Source organism: Triplophysa rosa, linkage group LG10 (genome assembly GCF_024868665.1).
Source record: "Triplophysa rosa linkage group LG10, Trosa_1v2, whole genome shotgun sequence".
NCBI classification, from domain to species: domain Eukaryota; kingdom Metazoa; phylum Chordata; class Actinopteri; order Cypriniformes; family Nemacheilidae; genus Triplophysa; species Triplophysa rosa.
Window position 1 is genome coordinate 13213797 of NC_079899.1, and position 21793 is coordinate 13235589.

Below are 21793 nucleotides of genomic sequence, written 5' to 3' on the forward strand. Positions count from 1 at the left end.
ACTGTACATTCACGTGTGTTTTTATGGTAGTATTTAGGTTTAGGGTGGGGGTTGGGTTAGGGGTTCAAAAATATCTTTAAAACTATAAATATTGATGAAATTATTGAAACTATAACAAATACGAAAAATTAAATCCATAAAAAGTGAACAAGCTAAAGCAATGGAATGACAGTACTACATAATAAGCTGCTGGTGCTAGAGGGCGCTCATCCTTAATACGGGGCAGTCTGCGTAAAATAGTTACAAATTCCCGTGAGATCAGGTTGGTGTGTCCTGTTGAAAGAAAAGCTCAACCTCTTGACCTCCAAACAAAGTGTTTTTATTACAAAGCGCAACATTGTCAACCATTACGTTCCACTGCGAGTGAAGACAGCAATTGATTTCAGAGGAAGGCCTACAGGTCTTCCGACTGATTGAGTGAAGGTCAGAGCAAGAGATCAGCTGGATCACGTCTCAGGGCTTTACAGAAGTAAGTGGATTATTCTCAAGCTTTGTCTGTCATTTTTGTTTGAGCAGTGTAGCTGTCCATCTCCGCTGTGCACATTGCTGGCTATCTCTGCCATCTTTCATTTAAACCTGCCTGCTCTGCCCTCCCCGCTGCCGACGCGTGACCCATTTGTGTCCGTTTGCGGAGATTCACGCGGTGCCACGTGGGCAAGCTGGACGTAGGAGGCACTGAAGGACAAGCCCCCGTAAAATGACTGATGGGCAAGTTGTACTTTCAGCCTTGAAAATGCACCAGGGGAGCTGCCGCAGAGTGAACTTATCCAGTACACTGTGCCAGCAGGCATTAAAGTCAGCACTTCCTCTCTGCCCACTCTGCCAGCTTAGCTCAGGGCAGGGAATGAGATTTCTGGCAATCAGACAATCGGACTTCCTCTTGTCTTCGGTTTCCTCTTCCCTGTTTAGTAGTGAGGAACTGGTCTGCTCATTAGCGCTGAGTGCAGCAGGAAGCGTTCGGCAAGGTAAGCTCTGGCATCCACAAAGCGCTAATGTTCGCTCTTTCTCGGGCAATTTTCCACGGTTTATGAAAGTTCCAGCCTCCTCTTTCACTCTTTGTGATTAGCTCCGTTTCTCAGAGCTGCGAGGGTGTTAGGCTCAGACGTTCAGAGTTTTGCAAGGAAAGCGAAAGAGGGGGGAGAGAGACCTACGCTTTGAGAAATTATCTGGGGCTTGTGCAAAGCGTCAGATTTACCCACTGTATTCCTGGTCCATAAATACTTAATGGAAACAGACTCGGTGCTTATAATGAGAAATGCTGCGGCCTTTGAAAGCGAGAGGAGAATATCTGCATTAAACCACTTCTTAATAATTGATGCACGCAGGACACTTACGGTAATCTGCTTAGAAAGACACAAAGAAATGCACAATACCATGCTGGGAAACTGAGAGGTGTTGTAACATCATCAGATTAATACATTAGAAATTCGATGTTACCACCCTCCTATTTATATACAGTAATACAGTATATACAGCCGTGGAAAAAAAACATTTATTCAGTATTTCTAGATGTATTGAGGCCATTTTAGTCCAGTGTCTGTTAAATAAAAAAATCAAACCTCAGGAGTGACATAGTCATCTTACAGTAATGAAAAAGACTGACGGCATGACATTTTTTTACTAAATATATGTACAAATATTACTGTTCATTGCTTAAAAGTGAATATTAACTTGTTTTCTTTGCTGTAGTTGAGGTCTGAAAAATACAGAGCATCTCTTCTGTTTCTTTGACCCATTTCTCCAGTTTTCATTGTCTGCTAATAAATGCAAATAGAAACATTTGGGAGAAATATTGTTAGTAGATCACAGAATGAAACAAAAATGACCTATAAGAGTATGACCTAATAACTGTAAGTATAGATTCAGAAAAACTGAAAATAATTTTGAAATGCACTTACAATTTTTTCACGGCTGTATATTTAGGAAGGAAAGTCAAATTTGGTTGTTAATGGATGTGAATGGAATCGCACGAATTAGCAAATTCTCTTTTTTTATTTGATTCTTACTATAACATCAACAGAACTGTTTCACCTACGTTCTACTGGACCCATAAAGAAATAAGCATTGACAAACCTAATAGCACACATACATCTGGGAGACGTGTGATGTCTGCATTTACATCTGCAAGATGTTTTTTTTATTGTTTGCTCATACGTCTCTGAGACGTTTCCTGTCAGATGTCCTATAGATATCTAGATGTTGTCTGTGATGTTTATTATTTAGAATGTATGACTGCTTTTCTAGGACGTTTATCAGATGTTTCTACACAGCAGATGTTTTTCAGATCTGTAGAAGACATTTTACAGATGTACCTGTGCTATCTTTTAACCCTCCTGTTATGTTTAAAGTAACTCTGACATTTTCTGAAAAGTATCCTGATAGTATTTTTAAACCTTGAAAATAGTCAGCAAGGAAATACATTTACATGATTATAACGAACATATATGAAAATAATAGTTCGTTTTCAGTTATTTTATTCGTTTCCCGTGCCTTCTGGAACTAGCATAAATGGTCTAAGTATTTTGAAGCATCTGGGAGAACAGCAGCTTCTTGTGGTTTCTGCAGGAACTCAATTCAGAGAACTCTGCAATCAAATGTACAGATGAAATACATACAAATCAAAAGCTATGTTTTGTTCTAATATTTTAGGTAGGTAAAGTGTGTTTAAACAACATCATTTAAATTTGAGTAATTTATCATATAAAAATATATCAAAAACCCCACACATCATTTAAATTGATTAAATCATTGCTAAAATATGCACATAACAGGAGTGTTAAAAAATCCATGTTTTTGTAGACCACTCACCTATCGCTACAACCAACCCCAGTAGCGATAACAACAGCACATTTTGTACCTGACACAAAATTAGACAAGGACAAAAGTACATTTCAACAGTAGATAAATATGGGAATAAGAAATCAACATTTCAGGCGCTCTGAGTTATAGACATTGAAATAAATGTTATAAATAATAAACAGTCTCCCCCACAGAGCCAATTTGAAGCACGGAACAAGTCTATTTGGCACCATTAATGAGCCTCTTTTTAAATCTTCAAACAGGAATGTCACTGCCAAAAATCTGTGAGCACCAACAGGGCTGTTGTAAGACGTGACACTAAATAAATGAAGTTGGAAGGTACTAAAAGCAAAGTGTAGACATACCATAGGGAGTTATGTTGGACACTGTACAAGATAAAATGATGGTTGCTGTTTCAAAACTAATGGCTATTTTTCCTGGTTCTGATGAATGAGTCATGCCTGTCTCCCGTCAGCTCACCCTGAGGACAGAGGCTGTGGCTCGAAAGCCACGGGTCAGGCTGTCCACGATGCCACTATCTGTCTCCCAGTATGTGTCCAACTACAGTAGTGTTGAGGACAAATCGCACTTATGCTGGCTTCCCTACTGACATGCGAATGTAAAAATATACAGAAGTGCATTTATTGTAGGCTGAGGCATGCAGAGTTCCAGCAATATTGAGGCACAGCGGGCATGCTGATATTATTTTTCCATTAGATGTCATTTAGATTCGCATTGGCAGGATATGGAAGACGCAAATAAAAAAAATGTTTTATTTTAGAATCTTTATTAATTAAATGACACTGTAACGAGGAAGGCGGGACGAGAGCCGTGAGGGGACGGCACGAGGCCGGTGACGCAAGTGATAATGAGTGTCAGCTCCTCGCATCTCTCTCGGAGGAGATAGGAAGCATAAAAGGATAAGCGACAGAAGTGTACGACGAGAGAGGACCAGGCCTGGACATTGTGTTAAGTTTTATTTATGTTTGTGTGGCCGGCAGTTGACCGTGAGGTAGCTGTCGGCCCTTTACTTTCGTTTTGTTGTTGGTTTATTTTATTAAAAGTTTATTTAATGTTCGCAGGTTCCAGCCTCCTTCCTTCCTTACTTTGAACAGTATTACAGACACTATTAGGTTACTATAGGCGGAACACACCATGAACTTTCCCCTGTGTTTAGTTCAAAGTTCTAGGTAGGATCAGCTGTGTAGGAATCATTTAAAATGTGGTTGTACATCTTAACAGTTCATGAATATGTATTATTATACGTAACATTGTTGAAGGGCAGGTGAGTGATACGTTTTGTAAATTATCGTTTGTCGGTTTAGTTAACTGCAGAAACAACAAGTTTGCTGGGTCTTGGATGCTTTATGCAGCCGTCAGTTTGTTGTCACACGCTGAATAAAACAAACAGAGAAAATGGCAACACTGCACTCTTAAAAATAATGACATAGATGATATGGTTCCATTAAGACTACATTAATTTTAAATGAATTCAATTAATAATAAATAAGTCTCCTAGCAACCGAATTGCAGAGGATAAAATGGCTGCATCATTAAACAGATCAACAGTCTGTTTTACAGGTTTTATTTTCATAGACGGTTTCATCTTAACAACATAAACAAACGTTACATGCGCACTTTTGTGACCCCAACTGAACTTCCGGTACACATTCACAAACAATAGAGTGCCTGTAGATTATATCTGATAACAATCAAAAGAAACCGGGAACCGTTAATTGGCTAAACTTGTCTCTCCAATATTTTTAAATTTAGACTCTGATACCAAGCTCAACCGCTAGATGTCAATGTACCATATGGTTTGTTTAAATGCGACCGAACTACAGGACCCATTCAACAAATTGTTTTTTTAAAGTCCCTGTGAAGCGGAAGTTGCATTTTCAGATTTTAGTTGAAGATTATGAGGGTACGTGAATTTTAAAAAAAGACCCACATTGATAAGCTATCAATATTTCATGAAAAAATAAGAATTGTAATTTTAATTTCACTGGGACTTTAATAAAATGAACTTACCACCAAACTCAACAAACCGTTTATTTAATACAATTATTATACTAAAATAATCATATAAATTAATATTAACATAAATTAAAAGTCTCCTCAGACGAGCACTTTCAACAAGTTGGTATGATTTATTAGGGTCTTCATGAAATGTCTGGAACATATTTTGCTTAAAAACACTCAATGACTGTGTAAACAAAACCCTTCTTGCCTCGTCAAAAACAGCTATGTATGCTTATATGCTTACCTAAAATCCACGGAATCCACTGCAGATCTCAATGGAATTACATGGATTTTAGCGCTTGTCATTGACAAGTTATAACGTTACACACACAACGTGAGAGCTAGTTTGCTGTGACAGATTTTTCAGCCTAAGGACAAATGATTTGAGATGTTTAAAACGAAACTAACGCAGTGTTCGCCCCTGTTCATTAGCAAAATGATTGCTGACTGCTTGCCGCAGCTAAACATATTAACGCACATAATGTATTAACATTCATACAGCTAAACTCCAAGTGTCCATCTGCACTTACAGTATATAGAGTTAGTTTAACACTGGCTTTGAATGTTCTATTTAGCCCGTGACTGACTTAGCTCCCTTCGCTATCATATGCTAACGTTATCCTCCTATTTATACGGAACATTTACATTTGAAGTGATTCGCGCAAACAAGCAGGTTTTTACTTTTTGATTTCTGATGGATTTCCACTAAAAATAAAATAAATCCACTCCTGTCTCTTCTGAGGTTTGGACTCTGTGCAGCGACTACATTGCATGTTGTCCACGACCTTTAGCCATGGCGTCACGTACACCGCTGTTGCTTGTGAAAACAACAATGGCGGAGCGCGGTGGGTGGAACTGTGTAGATTAAGGAGCGGTAACATTATAATAAAATCCACTTTGGACATCACAATCGGAGCGAAATCTGAAAGGATCGATTTCTCACATGCTTGCAGGGAAAGGCACACCAAAACAAACTTACTGGGTTCTTATTTTTCACGTTTTCTGGGTTGCTAGATGCACCGGGGACCCGATTATAGTACTTAAACACAGAAAAAGTGGGGTTTTCATCTGATGTCTCCTTTAAATAAAATAAAAATTATTATTAGACACTAGCCAAACACAAACCGGAAGTTAACTGGGGGTCAGGCGTGTCCTATGAAACAGTCTATGTGAGGGTTCTGTGTCCTGGTCAAAGGCCAGTGATTACCCATAGCATTCGGTAACCATTTGGTTTCCAGCCCTCATCCAAGCAAACACACAGACTTTTTACCTATTAAGGTAACATGCTCTGCTTTAAAATGAATTTTCAGTAAATGATGATGTTCTTTTTGCCAAATGGTCTGGTGTATCGGGCATATGATTAGAGTTTTTGAAGCTTTTGAATGTTCTCTGAGATATGACTTCTAAACCAAAACGCAAAGAAATTAAGATGAGCTGATCCAATCATGGAATAATTTGGAAGCTTGGTACATAATATTCAAGACTCCAGCAAAGGTCGAGAAATACCCACATTGCTTATCATACTTATACACTATCTCTAAGCAAGAAATGAGGGTCATTGTTTTGAAGTGTCTATTTTCTCCATTTTTGTGATGAAACAAGAATGCAAGCACTGCTGGATGACAATGCGCTGTAATGTATTCCTGGACTTACATTTTAATCTTCTGTCTGAATCCTTAATCCTTCATTTTTTAATGAGAATGTTCATCTGATCCCTTTATAGAATTTAGAACCAAAATTCTGTTTATGAAAATGTATATTGCTTTTTTCAATATACTTACCAGTGTATAATTTTAAAGATTAAGGCCAGCTAGGTAAAAATGAAATTTATTAATGAATAGATTGAATAATTGTTATTTATATACTGTAAATAAACCAAGCCAAAAAAACCAAGACTGTTTCAACCAGCCACCAATTTTTTGTGAGTCCCAATGGATTTAGCACTCAGAGATATCTGAGAACTGCAACACTTTATTCATGCTGATGGTTGGAGCCCCTGATGAAAGAAGTAAAAGCAAAATATGTGTTAAATAGTTTGAGCTGATGTGTCATTGTTTACAAGAACAATGTTGCGCAGTGTGCTGCAGGCAGCCAGTTGGTTGTTTGCTGGGAGCCTGTCACTCAGTTTCTGTGCCTTTTCTGTTTCTTTGAGAGAGTTGTGACGGAGTAACAGTGTGTGCTATCACACAACATGATGGGATTAAACCCTGTATAGCCTATATGAATTATAAAAAGTGAACTTTGCCCATGCAAGCCAACGTCTCATTTACTAAACTTGAGCACATTTGGAGGCTTTGCAATTAGGTTATAGTATCTTACCACATATACACACACATGTATAGACAGACAACTTTGATTCATGAACCCCGAATGCAGCATCTCTACCCTTCTTGACCACATCATCACTATGGTAACTATGACAACCACATCATCCTCACCAATATACATCTCTCTCTATTCTTGCTCAGTATTCTTCTCAAACTAATGCGACAGTCTGTCCTCTAATTGTGTAAGAATCCTATTGTGGTTGTTATAGATGATAGCGGATGTCGGAAAAATGCACTGAACTGCAATTTATCACTGTTGCTCATTCAAAGCCACCGTTTCTATAAAGACCTGAAACTGATTATAGCCTTTGCAAATCATGTCCTTCAATTTACTTAACAAAACAAAAACATCCCTAGGCAGAACGGATAGATATTAAAGATAAACACACCTACAACTGAACCAACTATTCACTAATACACACGTTCATAATGTAATGAAATTTTACTGAATTTGAAAGTTTTGTCAGCATTTAGACACCATCGTGTCTTTCCAAACCTGTATGACTTTTCTTCTTTGATCGGGCACACAGAGAGTTAGGAAAAATGTTTATGCTGCTTTTTGAGATACAATGAATATAAAGTGAGTAAACCTGGTGCACTAAAATCAAGTGTTCTGAGGTCATAAGCTTTTGTTTAGGAAAGAAACTATAATTTAACAGAACTGAAATTTATGTACTTATTTGCACGTCTGCATATGACATTAATGTGTTGCCACTGATTATGTCATGCAAGAACGAATGGCTTGTGGCATCTTTGAGTCAAGTATTTTAATACAGTATATCACCATATTTCATATTTTTTTAACATAAATCATTATTATTAGTCAACCTTTATGTTTGTCAATAGGTTTTGCAAATATCTAGAAGATATTTTGAAGAATGTTGGTAACTGAACAACGGCGATACCCATTGACACAAAACCAATGCAAGTGAATGGGTACCACTGCTGTTCGGTTACCAACATTCTTCAAAATATCTTCTTTTGTGTTCTGCAGAAGATAGAAAGTCATACAGGTTTGAAAAGAAAAGAGGGTGAGCAAATTATGACAGAATTATCATTTTTGGGTGAACTATCCCTTCTTTTTAAAATTCCATTTCCTGAAAAACAGAATCAGATTTAGAATTTTTTTTTAACTATTCTCTTAATCCTAAAAATAAAACTCATACGCTAACAATTTCTACATGTTCGTGAATGTGAACACTTAAAATTGGCACCCTGTTTTACCTCTTAAAAGCAGCTTTAGTCCTGTGGGCTTGTGTTCAAAGAATGCTGACACACTGTTACAGTTCACATATGTATGTGTGTCATTTGACTTCCTCGCTGTGTAAATTGAATTTCATATTTTATTTCTATTCTGACCCAGGTAAATGTATTCCAGGGCTGTCAGGTAGGCGGTGAAGTGCTGCATTTGTCTGATGATAGATGGCATACACTTACAGTATGTACATGTCACTGCTTTTGATTTCAATGTGTAAATAAATTGATGCAAAAATGCTTTAGAAGCAAAATGTTTGCATTTCGCTTCCGTATGCAAGCGTATTGCTGAAAAGAAAACAGTAATGAATACAGTTGCATGTGTGCATTAGGTGGCTCAATATTTGATTCCAGGGGCCCATCGCTGTTTCAGATAATCAGAAGGGACCATAGCTCATTGAATTCAGAGGGTCTGAAATTACAAGTGATCCTATGTGTGTAATGTAGGTCTGCTGCATTTTACGTTTCAAGGTGATGAGGAATCAACAAGCTCATTTGTACTGTACCTGATTCAATGACGTATAACGACCACTTATCATGTGGTGCGACCAATAATATCAATAATTGTATTAAATACTATTTTATATAAAAATTATGTATATTATGTATTATATTATGTATTATTATAATAATTACATAATTATTATCAATTATGAGATAAATCATGGTTGCACCACATTTTTTAAGGTTATGGGCAATTCATAGATGAAAAACACTAAAATCACTTAATTTATATTTTCATCTGCATTTATGTGTACACCGAATTCTTAATGTTTGAATAAATGCAAAAGATATTATTATTTATTTGTATTTTAAAATTGGCATGTTGAAAATCCTTATATGTCATATATATACTGTACGTCCCAGAACGACCCACATACAAACCTGCATAGAAAGTGCCACAAGTTTCCGCAGAATTTGAACGGCCAATAAAAATTCTGTGATTTTTACACTTACCCTGCCAAATTTCTAATTATTCCAAATAATTACTTTGTAAAAGTATAAAAATGATACCCTCATAGAGATAAAAATGCCCCATGAATTAATTTTGTAAGCAAATATTGCCATCTTCTCACAACTGACAATGTTAGCTACATCAGCACAACCTAATTAATATTTATGAGCTACATTAAGCCATCACCATGTCATGATGTTATAACCAGCCAGTCAATGCTTATCCGCTAACTAGTAGCAGCACATCTTTTAATGCAGTGTATTGCTAAACGGCACTCAGAGTTTCTCATTTTCAGATACACTATTATTTCTCGGTCTAATCTATGTGTGCTTTTGTGTGTGCATGCCTACGTGAGAAAGAGAGAAACGTGAACAGCGTGGCCCTCCATTTGCACTGTTCCAAACGAAAGCACTTAAGATACTTTCAAAGCGCTGCCTTTAAAGTCAACAAGCTCTTTAACGGCAAAATCATTTGGAAATTGTTGCTTTCAGAACAAAATAATTAACTGCAAAACCAGTCATTTGAAAGGAATGCTTGTTTTCTGAGAATCATGCGTTGCCAGCCAGGCATAACCTGCATTCCTATATAAACTGGCGATTAAATGGAGCACATGTTTTATAGAATTCAAATATGCCATCTTCAAGTGGATTTTTTCATGCGGTCAGGTAAAAGCATACATCCATCCGTTGGCATCATAGGAACTCAGTCAGTCAGTCGTAATATTTTTCATTTCTGCCTTTGAAAATTCTCATTGGTAGGCTAACAGCAAGGGTTTGGTTCTACAAAGCTTTACGCAACGGACACAGATTTGAAAATATGATTGAATGATACAGGCATCTTTAAATATTTTCGGTGTATTTGCATTGTGCGTGACAAGTCAAAGAAACAGCATTCCGACAAGTGTGTGAATTGATGCCCAGCTCACAGATTAAGATACTAAGAGACTTTAGATACAGTCCAGACAGACTCACCTGTATATGATGCAGGCACTGTTACGACATGTGTCACAGTTGGCTGTATCTTGCCCAGTTCGATATGACAGTCTGTGGAGAAATAGCGTGAGATAAATATAGTGTTCAGAAACAACAGAGAACTCATAGTTTACTATGAAAATAGTCAAACATGTATACAGTAGCTTTATTTTCAGATGCTTCACAAGAGCAAATGCATTCTACTTTGTTATCTGAATAACTTAAAGGGATATTTCACTACTGAATCAAAATTTTCCCATGTTTAACTCACCCTCAAGGTATTCTAAACGAATATGATTTTCTTCTGGACACAATGTAGTCGTTGTTATAAATCAAAAGTATCATTATACTTCCAAGCGGTAGAATGGGAGTGGATGGTAGTTGACTTTTTGAAGATCCAAAAAGTACATCCATCGATCAAAGAACAGCTCATCACGGCTCTGTGGTATTTTTTCCTACTATGGTATAGTCAATGGGGGGCAAAATCTGTCTGGTTATAAACATTCTTCCAAATATCATTCTCTGTGTTCATCAGAACAGAGACATTTATACAGATTTGGAACAACCCGAAGGTGAGTAAATGATGACAGAATTTTCATTTTTGGGTGAATTATCCCTTTAAGGATTCTTTGCGGAGGTCTATCGGAGGTTAAGTTTGGGCCACATAGCATTTGTTTATGTTGTTGCCGCTGAAACATTCTATAGATGAGACAAAGCCGCCGCTGCGAGATATCTGAAATATGCACACCTGTGACATCAGTTTAATTCTATATAAATAAGCCAGTTTGCTACAGTATTCATGTGTTACTTTATTTTATTTAGTAAAGGAATTGTTGTGATCATTATAATTAATAAATAGAATTATCTTTTATTATATTGCAACCTTCGCTTTGGTCAAAATCACCCCGTAACCATGTTGAAGTCAGTATGCATGATGTCTCACAGCTTATTACTTTATTCTGTCCCGCGCCCATGATTCCAGCATATTATTTCATGATGAAAGGCACCGGCATTGAATTCCCTGTTCCTATCCACTGTTCAATTGTGGCCTTTGGGTTGCAGTGGCATTAATGTATGTACAAGGGAATGATGGATCATGCACCAGTCTAGCATACTTGAAGTGCTTTTGATATATTTGTGTGCTGATGTGACATGGTGACACATGCCTCACAATTCTCCAAAGACAATACCAGGGCCGTACCCAGTAGCCACGCAGTTATGCATTTTCATTAAAGCTTAATGAAGGCCTAATTGGATCACTTTATCCCTCTGAGCGCTCAAGTGTCCGGATGTTCATTGATATTCTGCGTTCAGTTCAATCTGACGTTGCTGAAGAGTTCACAGGGACAGAGGCAACCGAGAGGACTGAAACAGAAGCAGCGTTTTGCTGAAGTCAGGCTGAACCCCATCTGTACAACTAAGCTTTTACTTTACACATTTATGTGTAAAGTGACTTTATAGTGTAACTGTTGTATTTTGTGGGGCCCCTATAATTGTCACCACCTTTCACCCCACTAACGACGGCCCCGCATGCTGGTGTTCATCGCTGTTCAATATAATTTATAAAGTAATGTAAACATAAATAATATCATTTGATATATTTTAAACCCATTCAAATCAATTTGACTTATATAACACTTTTTACAATTTTGCATTGTTGTAAAGCGGCTTTATGTGGCTTTCACATAGGATGCGGAATGCGCTGCACTATGAAAGCCATCCATTTCAATGGCTTGCGCCACGTAAGGGCGGTTTGTTGCTACGTTGACCAAAGCGCACACCGTTGTCGAGCTTGCTCGCACGCCACAGTCAAAGTTCAAAATAATCAAGTGTCGCGTCAGTTCTGGCAGGTCACGTGAGTCTAGCTTGCATCAGCCGATCACATCAGGTGCAGCTAATCAACGTTAACCAATAGTCATACAACACACACTAGACTGCGTCCTATTTAAGTTGCATTTCTCTGCTCCTTATCAGCTGCTTAATCGTGCTGCATTAAAAACCCACCTCCATCTCACTCCAATTTTGTAGGAATGCAATGAGAAACCTCAGGATAGTATCTGCCTGAATCTATTGGATCATTTTAATTTAATCCTGTTACGCATCATGAATTGTTATAGTTCCCCAGGTGGGGGGACATGTATTGTTGGGCTCCCGCGGAGAGTTTGCCCAGAACAGTTTAATTCCGCCTACCTTAAATATTGCTATTGTTTAAATAGTTCACGACAATGGTCCTGACAGAAGTTCAACTTTGCGGCTGCGCTCTGTGACGATTACCCGCGCGACCAATAGAAACGGTGCATTCAAGTGCGGAAAACAAAATGGATGAACTGTGCGTGTCGGAATTTTCGAAACTGTACATTACAAGTTTGTGCTTGAATAGGGACATCGGGAGAAACGCTGTGTCATGGAGACATATCTCAATTCAAGTCAGCATGTCAGGTGTGTTTTAAGTCAGGAAGCTTGTTGTAGGTAGGCAATATGCATGTGAAATGGACACGGTCAGGAGCATGCCGTATTTTCCCTCCTCTAGCCTCCTCAATTACTTTGAAATAAAGCTCTGTTGCTATAGAAAATATATAGAACACCCCGTTTTGTAAACTCCGCCTACTTTGCTCTGGCCAGCGCAGCACAAATCGAAGGGCTACGCTGAAACCAGCGGCCAGCGCAGCACATTCCACGTCCTGTCTGAAAGGCGCATTACAATGAGGCAGTGGCAGTTTTGCTTTCTATAGTTCGCGCAAAAATAAAAAAATGTGTCATTCCATACCTGTGTAACTTTCTTCTTCAGAACACAACAGAAGATATTTTACAGAATGCTGGTAACCAAACAACGTTGGCTTCCAATGTAAGGACACAAAACCGGTCATATATAAATTTTGAACAAAATGGGGGTGAATTGATGAAAGAATTTAAATTTTTGTATGAGCTATCCCTTTAAAAGCTTCTATGTAGTTAGCTGGGATGGACATTGTGCACGCTTGGGATGGACAGTTGTTAGGCATGCCTTAGTGTTTTTTTTGTTTTGTTTTTATGAATAGTGTAAAAGTGTGTGTGCACGTCACTGAATTACACATGAGCGCTGCGCTTTGTCTCTGCGAGCTGGATCTTAGTTATTGCAAACCTCAGCTCTGTTGAAAGGCACGATCTGCCCTCTCGCAGGAGGTGTGCCCTGAGAGTGCATGGAGGTGACACATGGCTACGTTCCTGGAATAATCAGTGAAAAACTTGACACTGACAGCAGAGGCATGTCTCACATTACGCACCCTGTAATAATGTGCTAATGCGTCTTTATTGCGTGAATACGTGACAGTTCGGTATGTCATTGAAATTCAGTGTATGCTATTAGGACATACCCGTGTTTCCAAATACCAATGAAAATAAGATGTGACAAGGTCTGTGATATACTTCAGAGATGCCAACGATTGATAGATGTATGTCAAAAAAATGACAGATGCAAATTGGTTATAGATCATTTACAGTATCATAGTGATGAAATTATAGAATATATGAAGACTACTTTGCAAGACGTAAACAAGGCTGGTCCAGAAAAAGCTCAGGTTCTTTTAGATGTTATAAAAAATGTTTGCTTGTTTTCCAGGCAAAATCACACTTCTTTTGCAAGAATCCATACAATTTGACATATCACAAACAGTGCCAGGGCAAGTTGCACGACAAAATTTCAGGGGTTTGTTTAAATCCTTAGCAAGCATCAATAAAAAGCCTCATTGATTGTTACTTAACTGTTGTCAATGCAAGGAAATGTGCGAGAAAGGTTTAGGAATCCAAATAGCCCACAGCAAAAATCCATTGTCTTCCAGACACTGGCAATCTGTTGCCAGTCTGGATAGGCTGTGGAAGACACTGACACACTAATGAGCCAGTCGTGATCATGATTAAAAAGCGGTTCAGGTGGTTGGATCTCCATTTGGATACATCACCGATTGTCCTTGGAAAGCAGTGCATGAAGAAAAGCCTGCCATCATCTAGTACAATGGTGAAATGAGCCTCAGCGAGAGGAACAAAACGTGTGAAAGTGCTCGTGGAGAAAGTGATGTATTGTTGTTAATTGGAGAGATCGGCAAAGCTTAAGCAACACAAAATCTTCATTATCCGTTGCAGATAATCATCGTACAAGTGGCTCCCTTAAAAACAATAACAACAAAAAACTCACGCGAAAAATGTTTATAGACCACTTCAGAAAACGTGAGCAATGCTGGTCCAGAAGAACATCCTGCTTCAGTTTTTAACACTACACAAACGTTTGAACAAAATACAGTACACCCAACAGAACATTTAATAATAGAATAAAAATAAAATAAATGAAAATAAAACCCGGAAGTACTTCTGGACCAGTGTTTACATCTGACAAAGGGGTCTATAGTTTGGTTGCATGACCCCCCTAGTGTCGCAAACTAGGTAGTACAAGTAGTACCTAGCTTATACAAAAAGTTAATTGAACGACACAAGAGAAGATAAAATACTGTCTGCTTTTAAAGGGATATTCACCCAAAAATTATAATTCTGTCATCATTTACTCACCTTCGAATCTGTATAAATGTCTTTGTTCTGATGAACACAGAGAAATATATTTAGAAGAATGCTTCTAACCAGATAGATTTTGCCCCCCCATTGACTACCATAGTAGGAAAAAAATACAATGGTATTCAAAAGTGCCCCAGAACTGTTTGCTGTCCTGCATTCTTCAAAATGTCTTCTTTTGTGTTCAACAGAACAAAAAAAAATATAAAGTAGTTTTTCCTACTAGGAGTCAATGGGGGGGAAAATCTGTCTGGTTAGAAGCATTCTTCCAAATATCTTTCTCTGTGTTCATCAGAACAAAGACATTTATACAGATTTGGAAAAACTCGAAAGTGAGTAAATGATGACAGAATTTTCATTTTTGGGTGAACTGTCCGTTTAAGAATAACATTTCACAGATATTGCTATGAACTGTGTTGTTTCTGCTGTAACAGCTTGTAGAGTACAAACATCAAGTATGCTCTGAAGCTCAACCTGATTTTGCCAAGTGGTTGATGTCAACATATTTTGTTGACCTAAGGACAACCTTTTTATAAATAAAACTTAAACCTAAACCCACACCAAACCCTAACCATAACTTACCCCTAAAATCAGAGGGAAATGATAAGTGAAAAACAATGTTCTAGAAGCACCTAATCCTGGTTGTAAGATTAAATTTAAAATAAACTGTAAACTTATTTCTGAAATCTGATTGGTTGATTTAAATGTTGTCCCAGGGTCAACATGATGTTGTCCTTAGGACATCAAATTATGTAAGCAACAACACAGGGCCGACCGGCATAGCGACATAGGCAGTTGCCTAGGGCGCAAAATGACCAGAGGGGCGCCAGACGAGAGCGCAAAAACGCAAATCTTCTTGCATCATGACACGATTATGATTAACTATGATTGATAATCTTAACGCCTTAATTATGGATGTGTAACGGAGACCAGATAGTGTGGTCCATGTATTACTTATGTTAGACTGTGGCCTTGTGGTTAAAGCGCTTGCATCCCATTCTGGACTCATCGCCTGTTTTAAATTCGAATCCCCCTCGGAGCAGCTTGCTTATTTAAAACCATTTTACTGGTAACACTGACAGTGCGTGCTGTTTTTGACTGCTTTCAACTAAGTGAACTGCAAAAAGTGTTTACTGGCACAGTGACTAGGCCATACCATTTATTTAAGAAAATCCAAAACAATACAATAAGCTTTTATTTGTGTCCCTACAGCATTTGCGCATAGCTTTAAAAAATGTTTAAAAAACGTTCTCATTGACCTTTATCTAAATAATAATAATAATCAAATATTCGATTTAATAGCTCTATTTTTCAACTAAAGTATTATTGAGAAAGTTTTATTTTATTTTCAGCGTTATTTTCAAACAATGAGTACGTAATTAGAAACATTTTTATTACAAATATTTTTTAGTTGTTATTTATTTACTTCCTATTTATGTTGATCACAATTCATGTTATATTAAAATAAATATGAATTTTGCTTTTAAAAACAGTTCATCTTCAGATATTTTTATTGATTTATTTCGTATAGTAGGGGCGCAATCTAAAATCTTGCCTAGGGCACCAACAGGGGCTGGGCCGGCCCTGCAACAACAACATCAGACAATACTTTATACACAATGTACTGTTTAAATACGATCAAAGAGTCTTGCAGATGTGCTAAATCCTGTCTGAATAAAAAGCAGCTTAACAGGGAGAGTGCGGGGCTCATAATGCAATCTCTGAGAGCACACAAATTTATCAAATATATCTTGAATGCACTGTAAGTGGCTTTGGATAAAAAGTGCCATATGCGTAAACGAAGAACAGTTAATGGCTCTGCTTCACGAGTCCCTGCAGCTCAACTGGTAGAGCACAGTGCTTTTAACGCAAAGATTATGAGTTTGATTCCTAGACAACACAAACTGTAAATAAAATGTATACCTTTAAAGGCACAGTTCACCCAAAAATGAAAATTCTGTCTTCATCAAATTTCTTTGTTCTGTTGAACACAAAAAAAAATTTTTTGAAGAATGTAGGAAAGCAAACACCTCTGGGGCACATTTTACTAACTATTGTAATTGGGTGAACTGTCCCTTTAAGTTGCTTTGGATAAAGGCGTCTCGCAAGTGCATAAACACTTATTGCACAGATGGTAGTAACCTAGGAGTTTTTCTATTGCAAATTACTACTTGCAACTCTAACAGCGTTAAAAACTGTCTGAACATCAGGTCTGTACCTCTAGTTTACCAAAGACATCCATGCCAGGCTCGTGAGTGCTTGGCATTTTAAGCTCTGCCCACCCCAGCTGTCAGCAGCACGCAGACGCTTTGTTTGCTTTAAAAGCTGTGCTCTCAGACAGGGAGGAACATCAAACCCCTGGCCGTGGCTGGTTTAACCCAGAGAGACCGGCCAAGCTTTCATGTGCCCACACTGAGCCACTCATCGTTTCTGAGCTCTGCTGCTCTGATGACACCTAGCATGTGGGAGCGCACTCACAGGAGTCCTGCCTCTAATATTAGACCACATACTCATTGTGGAAGATGGGAGGTTCTTACAAACAAAACAGACACACTTTCTCCTCTGGAAGATGAAAGGCGTGCTTGATGAGGCGCTGCTAATTGAGGCTGGTTTTGTGTTTGGAAAATATGGTCTGCTTTCCTCACTCCTGGCTCAGGATTAAAAAGAGCTCTGCCGTTAGATTGTTGGTTGGGCTTTGGAGCCATTATCTTCTCAATGCAAGGCCTGAAGGACAGTGCTGAGAGACTGATGAAAGTTTGTATAACAAAGCTCTGAAGTGACCAATTAGACACATTTCAAGGAATTTTTAGAGAGGCATATGTACAGTACATATACTCAGTCCATCTGCTGCTAGTGAGATGTCTACTAAACAAAACGGGAAATGTCCATTTGATTTGGGTGTTAAGTGGCAAAAAACGTTGTGAACTGTGACATTTTTAAACATATTAAGTTTAGAGTTTAAAAATAAAGGCATTGTAAAACATTGCTGCTTTAAAGGAATCGAATCGTTCACCCAAAAATAAAAATTCTGTCATCATTTACTCATCCTCAAATTGGTCCAAACCTGTATGACTTTCCTTGTTCTGCTGAACACAAAGCTATTTGGAAAAATGTTTGTAACCAAACAGTTTTGTGGCACTATTGACTACTATAGTAAGAAATTTAAACTACTAAGGTAGTCAGTGGTGTCCCAGAAGTGTTTAGTTTCCCACATTCTTCAGAATATCTTCTTTTGTGTTCATCACAATAGAGAAATTTATACAGGTTTAGAGCAACTTGAGGGTAAGTAAATGATGACAGAACTCTCATTTTGGGTGAACTATCCCTTAAAGCCCCAGTGAAATCAATATGAACATTTTTTCCTTTTATTAAAAATAAGTTAGCCTTAAGGACGTCAATAAACTGATATGCTCCTACGCGCCGACAAAATTCCCATTTAGAAGATATAAGCGTTCAAAACTGACAGTCCCGTGCACTAAAAAAAATTGAAATTCCACGACATCAAGCTACACTCAGCCTCTCGTCAAAGATCTCATCCAATCAAATTCGCTTTACAATCGGAAGAGTCCCCTTAACATCGCCCCCTTCTGCGGAAGCTGTGCCTCAGATCAGCCATTTGTTGCACATTTATTATGTCCTACATCGTGAAGGACGCATAATGCACTAGATGGGAGATAGAGGATGATCTAGACAGTGTAAACATTAACATTAAAGTCTAAATTTCGCGTTAGTGTCACGTGAGCGGTTGCATGTGAGTGTCCTCCGGTTCAGAGACATGATAACACAGAGCTGATCATATCCGTCGATCATACGCGCAAATCCGCCGAGAAAACCAACCATATTTTGACCCATTTCAAATCTACACAGAATGTTGTATGTTAAGGCTATATGGAAGAGATTAGACATCACAGCCTTGATTAGTAAAGGAGAAGACAAACGCCAGTGTCACTCACCAACATAAATAACAAACCGATCTTGCTATTCTTTTCAATACAATTTTACACCACTGTGGCTATCACGCTGTTAAATGCAGCTTTGCCCGGCTGACTGTGCAGTGAACGAAATGCTATTGGTTATTTTAAAAGGGGGAGGGGCCACTCAATATGTCTCGCGCTCTCTGCATTTTTATAATGCTGCGCGTTCCAAGGCGTTTCACTGGGACTTTAAGTTACTAAGTACAATCAAATTAACTTTACAAGTCATTTCAAAATGAACTTTTAAATGTTCTTCAATGTACTTAAACTCATCAAAATAATTTAACTATTTCACCTAATGTTTACTTATAAGTTACATCAACTCATCCACTTGCCAAATTTAAAATAGTAACCTGAATTCACTTGTAAAGCCAATTTGATTGTACTTAAAATAAAAAAATGTACAGTGTGCAAACACAATATGAGTCCCATATTAACATCTATAAATATGTGGCTATAAATTAATTATATAATTATACAGTCAGTATGTCTTACATGCTTCAAATAACCAAACGACACTGTTCTGTACAACACACAAGAGTATACAATTTAGTGGAGTGTGGAGCTATTGACGTACTGTATAGATTTGAAGTGAGGAGTCTGGCAATAAAAATATACTGTCAACCGGACAACAAACAGAGCGAAGCAAACCTCAGTGCTGGTATAGTAAACATCAGCACTCTTGTCCAATCCGATTAGGAGACTGGATCTAAGTATAATACAATCAATAAACAAATATCAAGTGGACTGGGTTCCAACAAAGCAGTGTCAGTGCTAAGTAGACTTTCATGAAATGGACCAAAAAGTACAGAATTTAGCCGAGGCCTGTATTTTGGCTCTTTTAAACTTAAAATGTGAAGAATAACTTTTGCTATTAGGAGCAGAGCGTGGGCAAAATAATTGTTTTTGAACAAACTCCCTGTTGATGTGTTTTTAGACCTTCTTTAATTCTGTATATCTATACAACAGCAATTTTATACAGAGCTGGAAATCGGGAGAACGCAGGGGAGTCTGGGGAGTGAATTTACAAGAGAGGATGAAGTCCCACAGAAGTTTACAATATAGGATTTCCATCTTTTATGCATGAAAAAGCATCTAAACGCTATGCAATTACATAAGTAAATTCAGTTAGATTTTCTGTATCTATGGTTTAAAAATAAAAATGATGTCCCTATTTCCAGCACTGTATCTCATTCAGCTATACCTTTACTAAAATCTGAAGGTTCTCACAGTACAGCTGATGAATAAAACACAGAACAACACAATTATTTCAAATGTATTCAAAATCTAAAATCAACTGACCCTTCGCAAAACCCCGCCCCCCTTCATTCCTGTTGCTATGTCCGACAGGCTTTCGGTATCAGCCATGCGCTTCCAGTGTAAATTTGTGCACTCCCTGGGGAAATAGAGAAGAATTTCTGGAAAAATGACATGCTGATTTCAGACAGAAAGGTCTGCAATATGCATTCCAGGGATAACTTATATTCAGGATTTGAGATAACTGTAACACCTTATACCTATATTTGCATCCACACCAGCAGACGATAACGTTTAGTTAATTCTAAACTCACACGATGGCTACTACAGTCACACAAATGGATGTATAGCTAACCTAAATGTGGTGTATCAAGTGTTTATATTTACTCCGAAATTTGTAGTAATGACAATTTTAGAGAGACCACCAAAAAAACACCACTTCCCGAACGCTTCCGTCTATAATCCGTCTCTACTACACCAGGTCTATCGGATTGTTTTGTTTGTCGGACAAAATGGCGGTCGGTCACGGGGGCACATACTATCGCCGTTATGATTGGTCAGATCGCCTGTCAATCAAACTGCTTGCGAAGGGTCAATTGAACGTCTGAGTACTTTTTCAGCCAGTTAAGCGTTTACTCACATTTACTAAATAATACTACATCAAAAGAGCTAAATCCTTTTCTTCAATTCTTTCAAAACTGCATGTGCTTATTTAGACTTATTTAAAACACCATATCTGGATATACACTTAGTTACAATGTGCTACTCCATTGTTTGATTATGCTTAAATGTACACAAACATCTCTGTTTTAAAAGAGTGGAGCAAAGCCTTGATGTTTGCACAGAAAGTTTTTAATGAAAAGAACGGAAACACTTCATTCAAATACAGGACTATACTGATTTTAGTCTGTTTAAACTGGATTTACTGACGGTTTCAAAATAACAACATAAATAAATGTTACTGCGCATGCATGCTTTTGTGGTCTAAATTTAACTTCCACAAAGAATAGAGTCCCTGTAGATCATTTCTGATAACAAGCAAATAACAAGTAAATTACATTAACTAGCAAGTTAAAAGTACTGTATGTCTAGCCAGTATTATTTTGGGTTACCAGTAGAAGAACCATTACTTGGCTCAACTTAATCAAATGCGACAAAGTTACAAGACCCCAGGGCCGTCCCAAGCATGGGGCAGAGCCCAAGGCGAGTTAGAAGACACGGGGCCCTATCTGGCTGGCGCTTTTTCTGTCTTTTACATTAAAGTCGAAATTTTGGTTTGTTTTTCGCACAAAGTATTGTCGTCGCTTAAAAAAAATTCAATTGAGCCACTATGAGAGGATGGACCAATTCAACGATGTCTTTAGTACTTTTCTGGACCTTGACAACAACTATAACCATGATGTCTATGAGAAAGCCTGGAAATCTCTCGGATGTCTCTAAAATATCTTTATTTGTGTTCCAAAGACGCCGGGAGGTCTTAAAACATGTTGAACATGGTGAGTAAACAAGAACACTATTTTGATTTTGAGATGAACTTTTCCTTTAATATCAAATCTTGTATATGATATGATAAGTGCTACTACAGTGTTTCATTGGTCAAATACGCAAATAGAATTTCAATGCGCAAAGTCAATAGTAGTATAGCTACATTGCATTTGTGTGAGGGGAAACGATCTCAATCTCTCCTAAATTAAT

The 21793-nt window shown here is 37.8% G+C and overlaps 1 protein-coding gene and 1 long non-coding RNA gene across 3 annotated transcripts in view; one reads left to right on the plus strand and one right to left on the minus strand.

Moving 5' to 3' along the window:
- The window catches only part of insyn2ab (inhibitory synaptic factor 2Ab), a 50284-nt gene that overhangs the window by 11094 nt on the left and 17397 nt on the right, over positions 1 to 21793 (minus strand). For both annotated transcript variants that reach the window (XR_008963670.1, XM_057344045.1), the window contains exon 3: positions 10329 to 10400. Coding sequence is in view for 1 of the 2 variants with exons in the window: in XM_057344045.1 (XP_057200028.1) it covers positions 10329 to 10400 (72 nt within the window). In the remaining variant the exon portion in view is untranslated. The remainder of the gene's footprint in view (positions 1 to 10328; positions 10401 to 21793) is intronic.
- LOC130559855 (uncharacterized) overlaps positions 1 to 21793 on the plus strand; it is a 29671-nt gene that overhangs the window by 2500 nt on the left and 5378 nt on the right. The gene's annotated exons all lie outside the window — the stretch shown is intronic.